A 14,968-nucleotide genomic window follows, 5' to 3' on the forward strand; every position below is an offset into this window, starting at 1 on the left:
TATTTCAATTTTCTGGTAGCTGTTCTTTGCAGCGGCGGGGAGAACAGTGTGAGAATGGGGAATATCTTGGTTTCTTCCACTGTTTATCTCATCTATTTCTGATATTTTATATATTTTTCAAAACATCCAGCTGTGCCATAGTGCAGGGGCCTGTACAGCACGCAGCAGGTTTAAGCCAGCAAACCAGCTGCACAGCCTTGGGGCAGAGGGGCAAGTGTGGCAGCCCTGCACGGGTGTGGTGGCAGCCCGCATTATGAGATGTCACAGAAGGCGACCTAATAAAGGAGCCCCGCCTCTTCAGAATGTGCTCACTCAGAGCTCCCCCTTGAAAGAGAACACCCGTGAAGTAAGGCGGCGGAAAACAAACCAGTATACACAGCTCCGAGTTCCCCATAAACGAGGAAGGGCAGAGGGGATGGCGTCCGGCCTTCCATGAGCTCTTGCTGCCCAGTGGGGGCGATGAGTGGGAAAGGGAAGCTGAGGCGGGCTGCACGTTCCTTCCCAGGTCACTCTGAAGATCCCAGCAGCAGTGCCAGCAGCGCCAGCATCCCTATCTTGCTACCGGAACATCAGAACGCTGACGCAAATGGGTACGTGACTCTGTGGACCGGTTTCTGTGAGGTCTCGTATTGACCGTACTATGCGTCATCAGGCCCTGTGTATCTGGAAACCAACCAAGCGGTGTTTTCCTGCGCGGTGCTTCCCGTCGAATCCTGACTGGCTGTGCCAGTAGTAGTGAATTCCTCACAGTGGGTGGGACAAGAGCAGTCAAAGAGGAGCCGCACCCCACGGATGACTCACTTCCCCACCAGAGGGCTGGCTGTCCAGGGTCGGTGCCTGCCGAGCTCAGGGGTGGCCTTAGGACTCCAGATACAGAGTGGCATCTGGGACACCCTTGGGTGACAGTGGGCCCACAGCCTGAGAGTGGACACACGTTTAAGTGGACAACTGCACTTCCTCTAGGAAGAGCATACTACCTATCACCTGGACCGAGATGGCAGGCAAGCTCTGTCCTCTTGGACGGTCCAAATATGCTGCCTGCTAGGAGAATAAACTCTGAGAATAATGAGGCAGCCATCCAGGGAACGACAAGGAAACATTTTCCCAGAAACAAAACTGTCAAAAAAAAAAAAAATTAGAGGATTACTGTAGAGTCCCCCCACCCCCCGCCATAAGAGCAGCATTTGAAAATCACAGTCAGTAGTAGTAAAGCATGACCACCTTCAACGGCAAAACCCACAGGCTCCATGAAGGCATAGAATGAGTTCTGGTTTGCAAAGCAGAGCCTGGCAGCTAGGATTTGAAGGTTTAAAAAAAAAAAAAACTTAATGTTTGGTAAATATGATAATTTTCACTTAATGCGCCCCCGCAAGGGAGCTGTAACTAACCTTAGAATAACTTACCTTCCGCCACCCCCAACTGCTCAATTATATTTAAAAGGTGGTGAGTTCAAGGGCACACTTCCCTGGAGGAACACAGGGTGATTCAAAAATATGGTGCATGTTTAAATTCAAGAATTTATTTCAGGAAAAGGCACACTGCTATTAACCCTCCTCAAAATACTCCCCTTGCTTTGAACACACTTATTCTATTATTGTTCATGCCATTTTCTGAAGCATGAGGGCTCCATTATGTATCGCCAACATGGACTAGTAAAAATAAAAATAAAAAATAAAATCGGGATCTCTTGCCCTGCAATAAAAAACAAGAATCAATAGGCCTGTTGGCCTGGGTGTAGCGGGTGGCATAAAGCCCAAGTTAAAGGTGAACAGTAATGGATTACTTGGTTAGAGACTTTTTTATTGTCTTTATTCTTTTTAGGTTAACTCGGCTGTGGAAGATCATCCTAAGTATAATATTTATACTGACTTTTCTTCTCGTTGGTAAGTCTGACCAGTAATGCTTCTCAAAGCTGCTTCACAGGATATTTTTGCATGGTGTGGAGGAGCTCAGTAGCAGGGTTCATATTTGTTAAATAAGTGCCACAGAAAATAGCAGAGTAAGTGACATGTTTTTGAGGGTTTTTTTTAAAAAATTCATTTGTCTTTGTCTCAAACTATAAAGGTAATGCAAGATCTTTATCAAAAAATTTAGAAAGTGCTTTTTTTTCCTCTTAGAATTGTATTTTAAAAACCACAGAACTTGATTTAAAGTTAAGAATCCTTAATATACGTATTGTAAACCCATCTTACATTTTACCTTTTCTAAATTTGGGTAACTCCTCTTGCAAGATTTTGACCACAAAACTCTTGCCAATGACTTGGGTCCCAGAGAAGTTACTCCTCCACGTGAAGCTCCTCCTCTCTGACTGGGCCAGGATCACACATCACGACCCCTGTAGGGGGGAAATGTCTCTTGAAAATGTTGTTACTTTGAGGCGCAGAGTTCCCATGACAACCAAGGTTCCCATCTGGCTGCTGTCCTGATGTGGTATCTTACACGATGGCAGCGTTCGGGAGCCGCTTCTCCATGACTGCACCCACAGCCCCTACTGCACAGCTGCCCCAGCCCGACCCTGTGCCGGTTCCTGGTCAGGGCTGCTGGAACACCCGTCCCGGCGCAGCACCCTCTGGAGCACACCCTGAGTGCTCTGGTTTCTAGCAAGAGCCATGCGCCTCTTGACTTGTTCTGTTTCCTTATAGAGAGCCCTTTCCAGACCTCCTCACAGCCCAGGAAGTTTCTACTTGTGATCCCATGGAAAAATGATGGAATTCTAGTGAGTTAATTGCAGTCTACCACTCCCAGTGCAACCCACGGCGAGAATAAAGACATAAGGCATATTTATAGTTATAGGGACCCAAGGGGTCCTAAGTCCAGCTACGATGATGGCCATCCAGAACAAAAGCCTCGATTCAGGGCCGAACCTGGGTTTTATTAATTCATGAAGAAGGGAGTGGCTTGAGGAAGAGAGACTGCGAGAATGGTGAGAATTAGCTGAGTGCTATGGTCTGGGCTAGGTAGGAAGCCTGAAATCACCTCTGCCATATGCAGAGAGAGAGAGATGCAGAAAGTGTGATCTGTATAACACAGCTGAGGTAGTTTGTGTTGTTTTGGGGTCAGTGCTTCAGCTCTGATGTGAATCTTTTAAGCCCTGGGAAGTCATCACCTCTTATCACAGTGTTCAACACCAGCCAACACCAGCATGGAGCCTGGCCCTCCATCCCGCCCAGCTCACATCTTATTTGGGAGCTAGCGGAGTAGGGAAACACTGCCCTGTCGCCTTGCTTCAAAGACTACACATCAGCACCTCAGCTGGTCCTATTTGCATTGCTTAAAGCCAACTGGGGGATAAGGAAAAGTCCCAGCCAGCTCTGCACACATCAGTACATGGAAATAGGGCCAGGGTTAGCCAAAATGGAGACAACTGCTCTTCTTTCAAGAAGCGTTGTCCAGATGGTCCTCCACATTTCCTGGCTATGGTTTCTTCATCTCTGTTGACCTGGGGGTTGGTACATCTAGCTGGCCTTTCCCACCTTGCTGCTGCCAGGACTCTGGCCCTCCACGCGGCCAAAACATTCTCACTGCAGTGCCCTAGGCCAGTGTGTAGTGAGGCTAGCCTGCCCTTCCTAGTGTCCACCCCAGGGCCTGGGCCAGGGCACATAGCATAGGCCTCAGAACTACTTGTGTTCAAGGTGTTTCTCATTCTGGCATCTGTGTTAGTCAGCTTTACATTACTGTGACAAACTACGTGAGATTGTCAGCTAACCCAGGTTAAGAAGTTTCAGTTCACAGTCACTGGTCCATCGATTTGCAGCCTGTGACAGTATCTCATGGTGGAGCATGTGGCTGAGGATGGCAGAAAGAGAGACAAGAAGAGCCTGGGCCCCATTCCACGGTGCACCCCAAGTGATCTAACTTCCTCCAGCTAGGCAACCCCTGCTCGAGGGTCCAAGGCCTTGCAGTAGTGCCAGACTGGGGACCAAGCCACTACTCCTGGGCCCTGGGGGATCCTTCCCTGATCCCTGGTGTCATCTTGTAGGATTCACTAACGTAAGGAGCAAAGTGGAAGAGACGATAGGAAACAGGACGGGAGACATTTTCAGAGGGGAAGGCTATCTAGGGACGGAAAGAGAGGAGAGCCCGGGAGGAGGTGGGAAGTAGAAAGAACTAAGACGTAGTGTGTGCGTTACCAGCTCCCCATGGTGAACGTGCTCATCGTAGTTCACAAATGCACGAATGAAAATCTGTAAGGAGTTATACCTTTGTGTCATTACACGGGATACAAACTGTGTCTTTATCTTTCTTAATTTTGAGCTGGCAACAAACGTGCCCGATCCATTGTAGACACCACGGGAGGCATAAAACACGCTTTCAGTGGAGGGAAGGAAGCAGGACACTGATACTTTTGTTCTTCACCAAGTTGAAATTCACACAATAGGAAATGAACCTTGCACAGGCCCACAAATCAGTAGCCTGTCGTGTGCTCACAGCGCCACATAACCATTTCCTCTCTAGAGCTCCAAAATAGTTTCCATCGCCCCCAAAGGAAGCACCTTGTACCCGGCAGGCACTTGCTTCCTGCTTGCACTCTCCGCAGACCCTGGCAACCGCCAGTCGGTGCCCTGTCTCTTTGCACGTACCCACTGGAGACCGTCCTTGTCCGGCTGGCTTTGAGTAGCTCTGTGTTTTGAAGGTTGATCTGTGTTGTACGGTGTATCATTCATTCATCTCTTGACTGAAGAATATTCTAATGTGTGCACATACTGGATTTTGTTTCTGTATTTATCCACTGATGGACACTTGGGTCACTCCCACCTTTTGGTTTTTGTGGAGAGCAATGCTAAGGGCTTGTGCACGAGCGTTTGTTTGAATTCCTGCCGCTTGGCTTCCTCTTAGTACAGATGTAGTAATGGAGTTTCAGGAAGGAATGGCCAAACTGGTCTCCCCAGTGGCTGCACTACTGTACATTCCCATCAGCAGTTTCCCCACCTCTCTGTGGGTTTGACTTGCTGTCCTTGGACACTCACGGTACCAGACACTGTTTCACAGGTTTATTGTCCCTCTGTACCCGTTCCTAGGGGAAATAGCTACTATTTGTCTCTTGTTCATTTTCTGATTGTGTGGTTTTTTCTTTTGCTGTTAAGTTGTAAGAGGCTTCTCAGACATAGGATTTGAAAATATTTTGTTTCATTCTGTACATTGTTCTTCCTTTTTCTCTTAACATCCTTTGATACACAGAAGTTTGTCATTTCAATAATGTTCCGTGAAGGAATCCGTGACAAAACCTGAAGACTTACACCATTTTCTGCTGATAGTCTTATGGTCTCATAAGAACTGTTCTTAGGTCACTGACCTATTTTCAGTTTGCTTTTGTACCTGGTGCGAGTTAAGCGCTCAACTTACTTGTTCTGGTTCTGCATCTGGAAGTCCAGTTGTCCCAGTACTGTTTGCTCGAAAGATGATTTTCTGCACTGGAGCCTTCAAATAATCTTGACACCCTTGCCGAAAGTTCAGCTGGCGACAGTTGTATAAATCCTGGGCTTCTAATTCTACCCTACTGGTCCATGTGTCTGTTATTATGAGAGCGTCACGTTGTTGCAATTTTGACTGGAATTACTTTGAAGCCTTATTTACCTTCTTATTGGCATCTTAACAATTTTAGCATCTGTGCCTCCAAGGCGAGCCCTGTCGGCTTAACAATAAGAAGCCTCCTAATTCATGAACGTGGATTATTGGATTGTCTTTTTAATTTTTTTTTCAATACTGGGGATTGAACCTAGGACCTTCACTTTGAGCTACACTCCCAGCCCTTGTTTTTAAATTTTAAGTCAGGGTCTTGCTCAGTTGCTGGGTTGTCCAAGCGAAGCTCAAACTTGTTGCGCCCCTGCCTCAGGCTCCCAGGGTGCTGCAGTTAGCAGCCCTCACCCTCAGCTGTCTTTCTGGTTATGTAGTTTTTATTCAGTTTCTTTCAGCAATGATTTAAAGTTTTCAGTCTGAGTCCTAAAGTGAACCTTTCGTAAGCAGCATATAGCTGAGTCGTGTGTTTAAATCTGTTCTGCCAGTCTCTCCTCTTTATTGGAGAGAACAGCCCCATTTACATTTAATTACTTTTAATAAAAGGTGTGTTTCGCCATTTCCCCTTTTTTTCCCCTCTATCTTATATTTTGTTGTTCATTTCCACCACTACTGCCGCCTTATGTGCTTCCTTGGTCTGTTGCACTGTTTTGATTGCCTTTTTTCCTTTCTGGTTTCCATGGAGACTGTAAGTGACATCTTCAACTTATATAAAAAAGTTTGACTTGATACCAGATTAGTTTAAATTGTGTCTTAGTCCCTTTCTTCTCACGGGAACAAAATACCTAACACCCACAACTGAAAGGAGATTTATTTTCACTCACATTTCCAGTCACTGGCCAACCGACTCCAAGGCAAAGTTGGCCAGTGAAAACGGATGTGGCGGAGGAGAGCTGCTCACCCTGTGGCAGCCAGGAAGCAGAGTGGAGGGAGTGGGCAGCGAGAGAGATGCCCCTCCGGTCCACCCCAGTGACACCTCTAACCAGGTCCCACCTCCTAACTGCACAGTCAGCTCTGAATTCCTCGGTGGATTAATCAGCTGATGATTAACCCACGCCCCCACCCCCCACGGTGCAGTCACCTTCCAAAAGCCCCGCCCCTGAATACCTGAGACCTGCGGAGGGTCCTTCTAGATGGGAACCATAACAACCAACGCGCTCTGCTCCTCTGCGGCTCTGCCCCTTTGTGTTATTGTCAATAATTACACCATTACCCATTGTGTGCTCATGAACATAGATTTACAGTTGTTTTTATGTATTTGTCTTTTAAGTCATGTAGAAAGTTTTTAAAAGGGAGTTAGTAAAAATACAACAATACTGGCTTTTCCATTTAGCTATGTTGTTTCTCCACTTGGGGAACTTGGCTTCTTCTGATGGCACTGAGTTTGTCTGTTGAGTGACCTTTGCTCCAGCCTGCAGAACTTCCTTTAGCGTTTTTGTTTAATAAAGAGAGTCTAGTGGTAATGATTCTCTCAAGTTTTGTTTATTTGGGAATATCTTAATATTCTTTTGTTCCTTTGGAAGGTTAGTTTTGCTGGAATAAAATTATTTTTGTTTTTTTTCTTTTGGTGCCTTAAATATGCTAATTTCATTTCTCTTCCAGCACTTAAAATATGTCATCCCATTGTTTTCTAGCCTCTGTGGTTTCTGCTGAAAAAATAAAGGACCATCTGACTGAGAGTCCTTTGTACATGACAAAGCATTTCTTTCTCACTGTTTTCAGGTTTCTGTGTCTTTTATGTTTGATTATAACATATTTCAAGGTGCATGTGGTTAACTTTGTTCCATCTGGAGTTTTTTGAGCTTCTTCTTGTAGAGATTCATGCCTTTCATCAAATTTGGAAAGTTCTGGGTTTTTTTTTTTGTTTGTGTTTTTGGGGGGGTTCTTTCTTCGGTACCAGGAATCGAACTCACAACCTCATGCTTGCCAGGCAGGCACTGTGCCGCTGAGCTAAATCCCCAGCCCCAAATTTGGAAGGTTTAAACTGTATTTTCTCCAATGTTCTCTGTCCCTTTCTCTCTGTTTCCTCCACCAGGCACTGTCACCATGCCCCTCTTGGTCCACATAGTGATGTTCCACAGCTCTCTGGGCGCTATTCACTTTCATTTCTTTTTCCCTCTGTTCCCTAGATTTAAAAATATCCTCTGGGCATGGTGGCGCACACCTGTAATCCCAGCACTCGGGAGGCTGAGGCAGGAGGATAGTTGTGAGCTCAAGACCAGCCTGGGCTGCAAAGTGAGCTCAAGGCCAGCCTGAACTGCATGGCAACACCCTGTCTCAAAAAGACAAAAAAAAACCCAAAAAACAAAAAACAAAAAACATGAATAGTCCTATGTTCAAATTTACTGATTTTTTCTTCTGTCATCTCAACTCTGCTGTTAAGTAGTTTCAGAGTTCCAAAATAAGGGATCCTGTCTGTGTTTTTCTGCCTTGTTCTTTCCCAAGGCCTGCAACGAGTTCACCCAGGGACTTGAAAGGATATAGCTAGCTCCTCCATGCTTATAGAATCACTATTAATACGTGTAAAATAGTTTATAAAGCCTTTCAGATAAGCTCTTTAATCAGAGTTGGTCTTGTTTCTTTGACAGGGCTCCGAAATCATCAGTGGCTTAAAGAAACAGCGATTCCTCAGAAATACAGACAATTACATGCCATATTTGCAGAATATGGTAGAAGGCTTTATCATTACCAGGTGATGTTTTATTATATTATCCCTGCCTGCTCTTCACTGAGAATTTAATCTGCCACAAGGTGAATCCAGCTTCCTGTGTGTGGTCTTTGCTTTGTGTGGGAACGTCTAGCAGAAATAACACGGGAAATGGAGTTCTTTGAAGAGGTTTTATAGATAAGAAGCCCTAAAAGTTCTCCAAAGCAGGCTCCCTAAGTGAAGCTCCAGCACAAGGAGGAGGATGAGTGAGTTTCTCTTGGTACCCTTCCTGACCTTCCGGTCAGTACAGTGCCTTCCCCTGCCCCAGCCAGAGTTAGAATTCAGTGGGCTTTCCCTGAGGATGGCCACTGAACATCCTCCTCCTGGTCCCTTCCCCACGTCCCCTCCCCTGTGTTCAGAGCGAGCCTCATCCATTCTGTGTACGGGCCTCAGAAAACTCCAGGGAGGAAGCGAACAGAGCTCCAGCCAGGTCATCACTCCTATGTGGAAAGCAGGGACAGACACAGGTGCTGGCCTTGTAACACTCGGCAGCCCCATCCACCCAGTGGAGGACCTTGGACCCGGATGATCACACAGCTACCTCACGCCCTTTTCCCTCAGGGCCTCTGAGCCCACCTGGCACCTGCTTCATTCCCAAGGGTCTTGCCAGATGGAGCTGCTATGCAAGGAGACTGCACGTCTGTCTCCCCAGCAGCAGTCCAGGCCAGTGCAGCGCAGTCCTCAGGAGGGCATAGGCTGATCCCTGGCATCACTCAAAGTCTTAAAGACACTACTCACTGTGCTCAGACTGAGAACCCAGGAGTCCCAGGTCCCTGAGAAGACACCCACGTGGGAGGCCGGCATGAGACCGCTGCTACCCGGCTAGGGTCCATTCATCAAAGACCAGGACCCAGGTCCTCGGCAGCTGGGACCAGACAGGCGGGTCACCCCTGGGAAGACAAGACCAGCGTACAGGGTGAACGGTGGTTACTGCCTGGCTGTGACCCACCCTCAGTGGGGTGGCTGTGTCACTTCTCACCTGGGCTAGCCGTGGCACCCAGATGTTTAACCAGGCACCAATCTAGATGTTGGTTTGAAAGGGGTTTTTTTCTTTCTTTCTTTTCAGAGACAGGGTCTCACTAGATAGCGCAGGCTGGCCTTGAACTCATGGCAATCCTCCTTCCTCCGCCTCCCCAGTGAGATTGCAGGTGTGCACCACCTCGCCTGGCCTATGCTTTTAGATATGACTAAGCTTTAAATCAACAGACTTTAAATAAAGGAGGCTGGCCTCATCTGATCAGTTGAAGATCTTAAGTGCTCCCCCAAGAATAATTCTTCTCTGTGACTTCAGACTTGAGCTACACCATCCTCCCGTCCCTGGGTTTCCAGCTCTGACTGTTTCAGATTTTCCAGCCCCACCCTTACATCACTGCCCGAGCCAACTCCTGAAAGCAAAATGCCCGCTCTGCCTCTCCCTCCGATTTCTCTGGGGCACCCTGAGTATTATACCCATAAATGTCTCTGGCAGGTTCTACCAGAGCCTGGATGCTAGGCGACCCCTCTGCCTGCTGGATTCCTCCCTAGATCTTAACAAGGCGGGCCTACTCTGATATCCAGTCCAGCTCCAATCCTTCTCTGGAGCAGCCTCTGTGCCTACTGAGGCCATCTGTGACAGCATCTGTCCACAGGGACTCCGCACATCACCTCTGCCTTACCTTAGACACTCACTGGCTTATTTGCGGACTCTTCCTGCCATCTCCCCTTCCTACTAAAATCAAATGAGTTGTGAGCTGGTTCAGATCCTAAAATTGTCCCCAAGTACATGGAAGCTCAGTAAGTGCTATGTGGATGAATGAATGGATGGATGGATGGATGGATTTTAGTGTTCTCTACCCAGTTTTCAAGAATCATCCTTCTCCTTCATCTCTCAGTTTTAGACAGCAGGCTCTGTGGTGGTGTTTTAAAGATGCCTGAGGCTGTGTCAGGGGCAGCACTTTTTGTAAGGCTGAGGATTAGCTGTGGCCTGTCCTTTTTTGACCAATGTTACTCTGGTTTTCGTGCAGATGAGAGCTCTGTCAGGAACCACTGGAGACAGATGGTGCCTTATTGCTCTGTGTACGACCCTTCCCAGATCCCAAGCCACATGCAGTAGGTGCTATCTTGTGGCTTATGTTTATTCTTTCACCTAACAGTAGATTGTAAACACATCCCTTGGCTTTAGATATCAATTTGTAAGAGCATTTTATGACTAAGTAATATTCCATAATTACAACAATTACATACTCGGTAAATACTTCTTCCTAGACAATGTAATTTGTCTCTAATCTTTCACCCTTGTGGCTAAATCCATTCAGTCATCCTTGACTATTTACTTAGGACACATGTTCTGAAAGGAGGATAAACAAAGAATATCCACAATTTTTAGATGGCCTCTTGGTATTGAAACTCAATGACTCAATAAACTTTTCACAAAGCTAGATATTCCTCTCTGTCTCCCACCGTGGAGAGCAGGAAAGTAGGAAATCCGACCCATCCCTATATCCTCCAAATGATCTTTTAATAAAAGCATCGCCAAGTCTGTGGACAGATTGGAAGGGGATCAGAGCACTGAGGACAGCGCCTGAGGCTGCCCAGCTGCACGTCCTGAAGCTGAACTCACACCCAGAGTCTCCTGGACCTGGGCCTGCCATCTGCTCACTGCCGTTTGCTGAGGACGGACCCTTATGCAACCACAGATTCACCATCGCAAGGAAGAGATTAAGGCCGATGATTTCAAATGACTTGCTCCAGCATTTTTTTTTTTTTTTTTTCTTTTTCTCCGGTACTGGGAACCAAACTCACGACCTTGCGCTTGCCAGGCAGGCGCTTTTGCCGCTGAGCTAAATCCCCAGCCCCTTGCTCCAGCATTTAGTTAGTTTATATCAAAACCCCCATATTAAGCATCAAATGTAATTGTTTAGCCAGGTGTGGCAAGCATTATCATTTCTGCTATTCGCCTGGAAGTTATGTAGTTGGAAATCAGATGTCTCCATGAGTATGGTTGAGAAATTATTTACGAGCCTGGTGGCCAAACTGCACCTCGGTGAGTCTGTCCCAGCTAAATTCCCGGAGCCAAGGGACAAAGTCCCAAGGAACAAAGGAGCAGGCCACCATCGCCGTTATTTAAGAAAGTGGACAGAGCTGTGGCTCTGCCCGGGGCTGTGTCTCCACTGCTCCTCAGGGCGATTTTGTGCAAAGGGGGGCTCTCTTAGAGGCCTTCGGAGGGCAGTGTCGCCTGTGGACCCCGTGGACTCCAACTTCCGGCCTGCAGAGCTGAAAGAAATGTGTGGTGTTTCCAGGCCCCAGTTTGGAAACCCATGCAGCCGCTTCAGGGTCTCTTTTGTGCTCCAGAAGTGTGAGCTTTGTCCTCCAGGGGAAGGACGCTGTGCATCTGGGTGGCCTCCACACACAGGAGGGGCTTGGGCTGGGAGAGAATTACAGAGACGCCGCTGGGACCTTCCAAGGCCTAAGTGACCGTCGAGGCGCAAGGAAAGTGCTGGCTTGGCTCAGCCCCAGCGGGTCCCTCCTTAGTGTTCCTGCGCCCTAACCTGCATGCTTCTCCTGGCACCTGGTGAGGTGGACAGCAGGGACCCGAGGTGGGAAGCACACCACAGACGGGAGCAGGCATGTTCCAGGCCGGCCCTCTGCAGGTGACCACTGCTGACCACTGCTACTGGGATCCTGGGGGGCATCCTCTTCCTGTCTCCTCTCCTCTGACCTCTGTCTGCTCTGTTTGGGCTCCCACACACCGCAGGACCCCTCCCCTCCCCTTGCCTCTCAGTAATGATATCAACCTTGTCAAGGCATTAAGTCAGAGCAAACGCTGGATCTGTGTGTGCACGTGAGTATACGTGTGTTAGTGCATGTAGGTGTGTGCAGCATATAGGTGTCTGTGAAGGAGTGTGTGAACATGCATGATGCATGTGCCTGTATGTGCATGACCGTACATGCATGTGGGTGCATTTGTGTTAGTAGGCGCATGTGTGTGCAAAAGTGCATGTGTGTGGTGCATGTGTGCAAGAGTGTGTGTGAACGTGCATGACTGTGTGCAGGGCTGGCACAGGAGGGCGTGCAGGCCTTCAGGACGCCTTCCTTCTCAGCCGGGCCCCCTTGTCAGTGTGCACAGAGCACTGCCGTCTCCCGATGGGGACTGGGAACTCCACTCCGCCTGCAGAAACAGGGCTCAGCGTGTCCCTCTGGTGTACACGCGGCTCCTGGAAACCACCCTGGACACGCACCTGCCCTCCAGCCCTCCCCCCCACCTCCGCTCGCCCTCGCCTCTCTAGATCCCTGAGGCTGTTTGGCGCTCTGTCACCCCAGAAGCGGGAGACTCAGTCCCCCCAACCCCCCGCAGAGTACTGGGCCGCCCTGGCGCTGGGCATTGGTAACCCCACGCCAGCAGGCTGAGGAAGTCGTGTGCACCTCGGGGGCACTGCTGGGCCCCAGCTGCCTTTTCGGGGTGTGGAGCCAGGGTCCCGGTATGATTTCAGCAGGAAAGGGTGTGATCTCCGAGGAGAAACAGCTCCCCTTGGACAGGCAGGATTCAGAGTGACGTATCTATCTTTTTTTCCAGGCCAGATTTCGCATGCCCAAAGAACAGCTGGAACTTCTAAAGTGAGTGAGATTTGTGCCACGCGCCGCACTCCGGTGTGGTCCCAAAGGCTGGGATGATTTTGCAGAATTAAAAACCAAAACCTGATCTCCATAGCACTCTGCCTCCCCTCTTCATGCCAGCAAGGGCACTTTCCAGGGCCTTGTCCTGTTGGCCACCAACACCTGTATATCTTTATTTTTTATCCCTTTTTTGTGCACTCACTTGGTGAACATAAGGCCTTCACACTAATCTACATCCCTGACACTTCTTTATTTTTTATTTTGAGACAGGATTTTGCTAAGTCACTAAATTGCCCGGGCTGAGCTTAAACTTGCCATCCTCCTGCCTCAGCCTCCCAGAGCGCTAGGAGTACAGGTGTGCACCACCACATCTGGTGATTTTTTTCTTTAAAGTAAGCATCCATACCTATCAGTCAAAACAATCGTATTTTTATTACTTTAGGAAGTCATTGGCCCTCTTATATATTTCTACTTCCATAGATCAGTCTTTAAGGAAATACACACTCAATTTACTTGCTTTTTTTTTTTTTTTTTTTTCCTGGTACCGGGAATCGAACTCAGGACCTTGTGCTTGCCAGGCAGGCACTGTGCCACTGAGCTATATCCCTGGCTCTCAGTTTACTTTCAGTGTTAATCATGATCACACACAAAAAAAGGAAAACAACCATTTTTAGGTGAGAAAAGTAGACCAAAGTTTAAATACATTAGAGTGTAGCCATGTACTAATGGAGTTATGAAGCTATTAAAATAATTCTAAAATGTATTTCATTTTCAGAGTGTACTAGGACACACAATCACAAATATAATCCTATTTCATTACTGACTTTTGCAGGAAATAAAAACTACTAGATCTCATTGAAATTTAATAGTGTTGATTCTTTGAAATATTTGTGTTTTCCCAGCGTTAAAGATATATTGTTTTACAATTTAGGGGGGAAAACTAAACAAGTAGTGCTTGTTTTTTTTTTTTTTTTTTTTTTTCAACATGAGAAAATACCTGTTTGTTTAATATTTTCTTAGTCTCTCTACCAGTAATTCTGAGAAGGTGAAATCTGGCACATGCAGGCTGTAAAACCAGCAAAAGGTAGCGGGACCCCAGCTGGGTCCAGGCTCTTTCCGTGAACTCCGGGCCAGCGTCCTGTACTGCACCTGGAATGCAAGCTGTCCCCATTAGCAGGAGTGTGACGTTTGGGACTTAGGACTCACAGATGTGAGATCACCCAGCTGGAGGATGAGGAGGGTTGGCTGAGTCCTGTCCTCCTCCCCGTGCAGAGCTAGCTAGGCACGTGGGCACCAGAGAAGGTGTCACCCGCTGCCCTCATGGCTTCTACGTGGTACCCGTGACACTTTCCACGCATGCATACCCTGCTCTCCCCCTTGGCAGTGTGTCTGTCCCGCAGCACCAAGCACCCCTCCTGGCGGAGGCGCGAAGCCCAGACCATCTCCCAACGGGGAGAACATCCCACGTCCTCTCTGACCTTGTGCTTCTCCGCGTGCAGGAAGGAAAGCCAGACTCTGGAGAACAATTTTCGTGAGATTCTATTTCTAATTGAGCAAATGGACATGCTGAAGGCGTTGCTCAGGGACATGAAGGATGGCACACACAGTGACAGCGGGAGTGGCCCCAGGGATGTCGCCCGGGATCAGCACAGCCCTGAGGTGCCAGACGAGGCAAGGCGGGCTGGGGGGCGGTGGGTGACGGGGCGCGGTACTTCCTGGGTGCTGCTCCCGTCCCTTCTCTGCGTGGGCACTGGGTGACCCCTGACAACGAGCTGATGTTAGCGCTCCGTCCCCCGTCCCTCGAGCTTGGCCCGGAAACCCACCTCGCAGTCAGTGCTGGTCACAGACACGGCGTTGCATGCGACCTCCTTCCCGCCTAAGTAAACCCCCAGTTCTGTTTCACTTCCCAGTCAAAGACAAAATAAAAAAAAAGGCCACTCTGAAAGTGGCAGTCTCTGAGCATCTATCCCCAAACACTGAAAGAGCAAGGAGTTCTTAGTCCCTGCTTTTATAGCAGGTGCCTTCAGGCTCATGGGCTCCAGGGTCAGGCAAAACAGCGAGAAAAAACAGTGAGCCGAACTGGGTGTGGTGGCTCAAGCCTCTAAGCCCAGCACTCTGGGAGGCTGAGGCAGGAAGACAGCAAGCTTGAGCCCA

General features: G+C 48.3%; 1 protein-coding gene across 1 annotated transcript in view; it reads left to right on the top strand.

Moving 5' to 3' along the window:
* Nucleotides 1-296: 296 nt before the first annotated feature.
* Sun3 (Sad1 and UNC84 domain containing 3) overlaps nt 297-14,968 on the top strand; it is a gene marked incomplete in the record, with an annotated part of 21,822 nt that continues 7,150 nt past the window's right edge. The window contains 5 exon segments of the mRNA XM_013520563.1: nt 297-590; nt 1,822-1,883; nt 8,103-8,206; nt 12,774-12,814; nt 14,314-14,473. Of these exon segments, the coding sequence (XP_013376017.1) occupies nt 433-590; nt 1,822-1,883; nt 8,103-8,206; nt 12,774-12,814; nt 14,314-14,473 (525 nt within the window).

The sequence above is a fragment of the Chinchilla lanigera genome, unplaced genomic scaffold (assembly GCF_000276665.1).
Source record: "Chinchilla lanigera isolate Chin_1 unplaced genomic scaffold, ChiLan1.0 scaffold00055, whole genome shotgun sequence".
In the NCBI taxonomy this organism is placed as follows: Eukaryota; Metazoa; Chordata; class Mammalia; order Rodentia; family Chinchillidae; genus Chinchilla; species Chinchilla lanigera.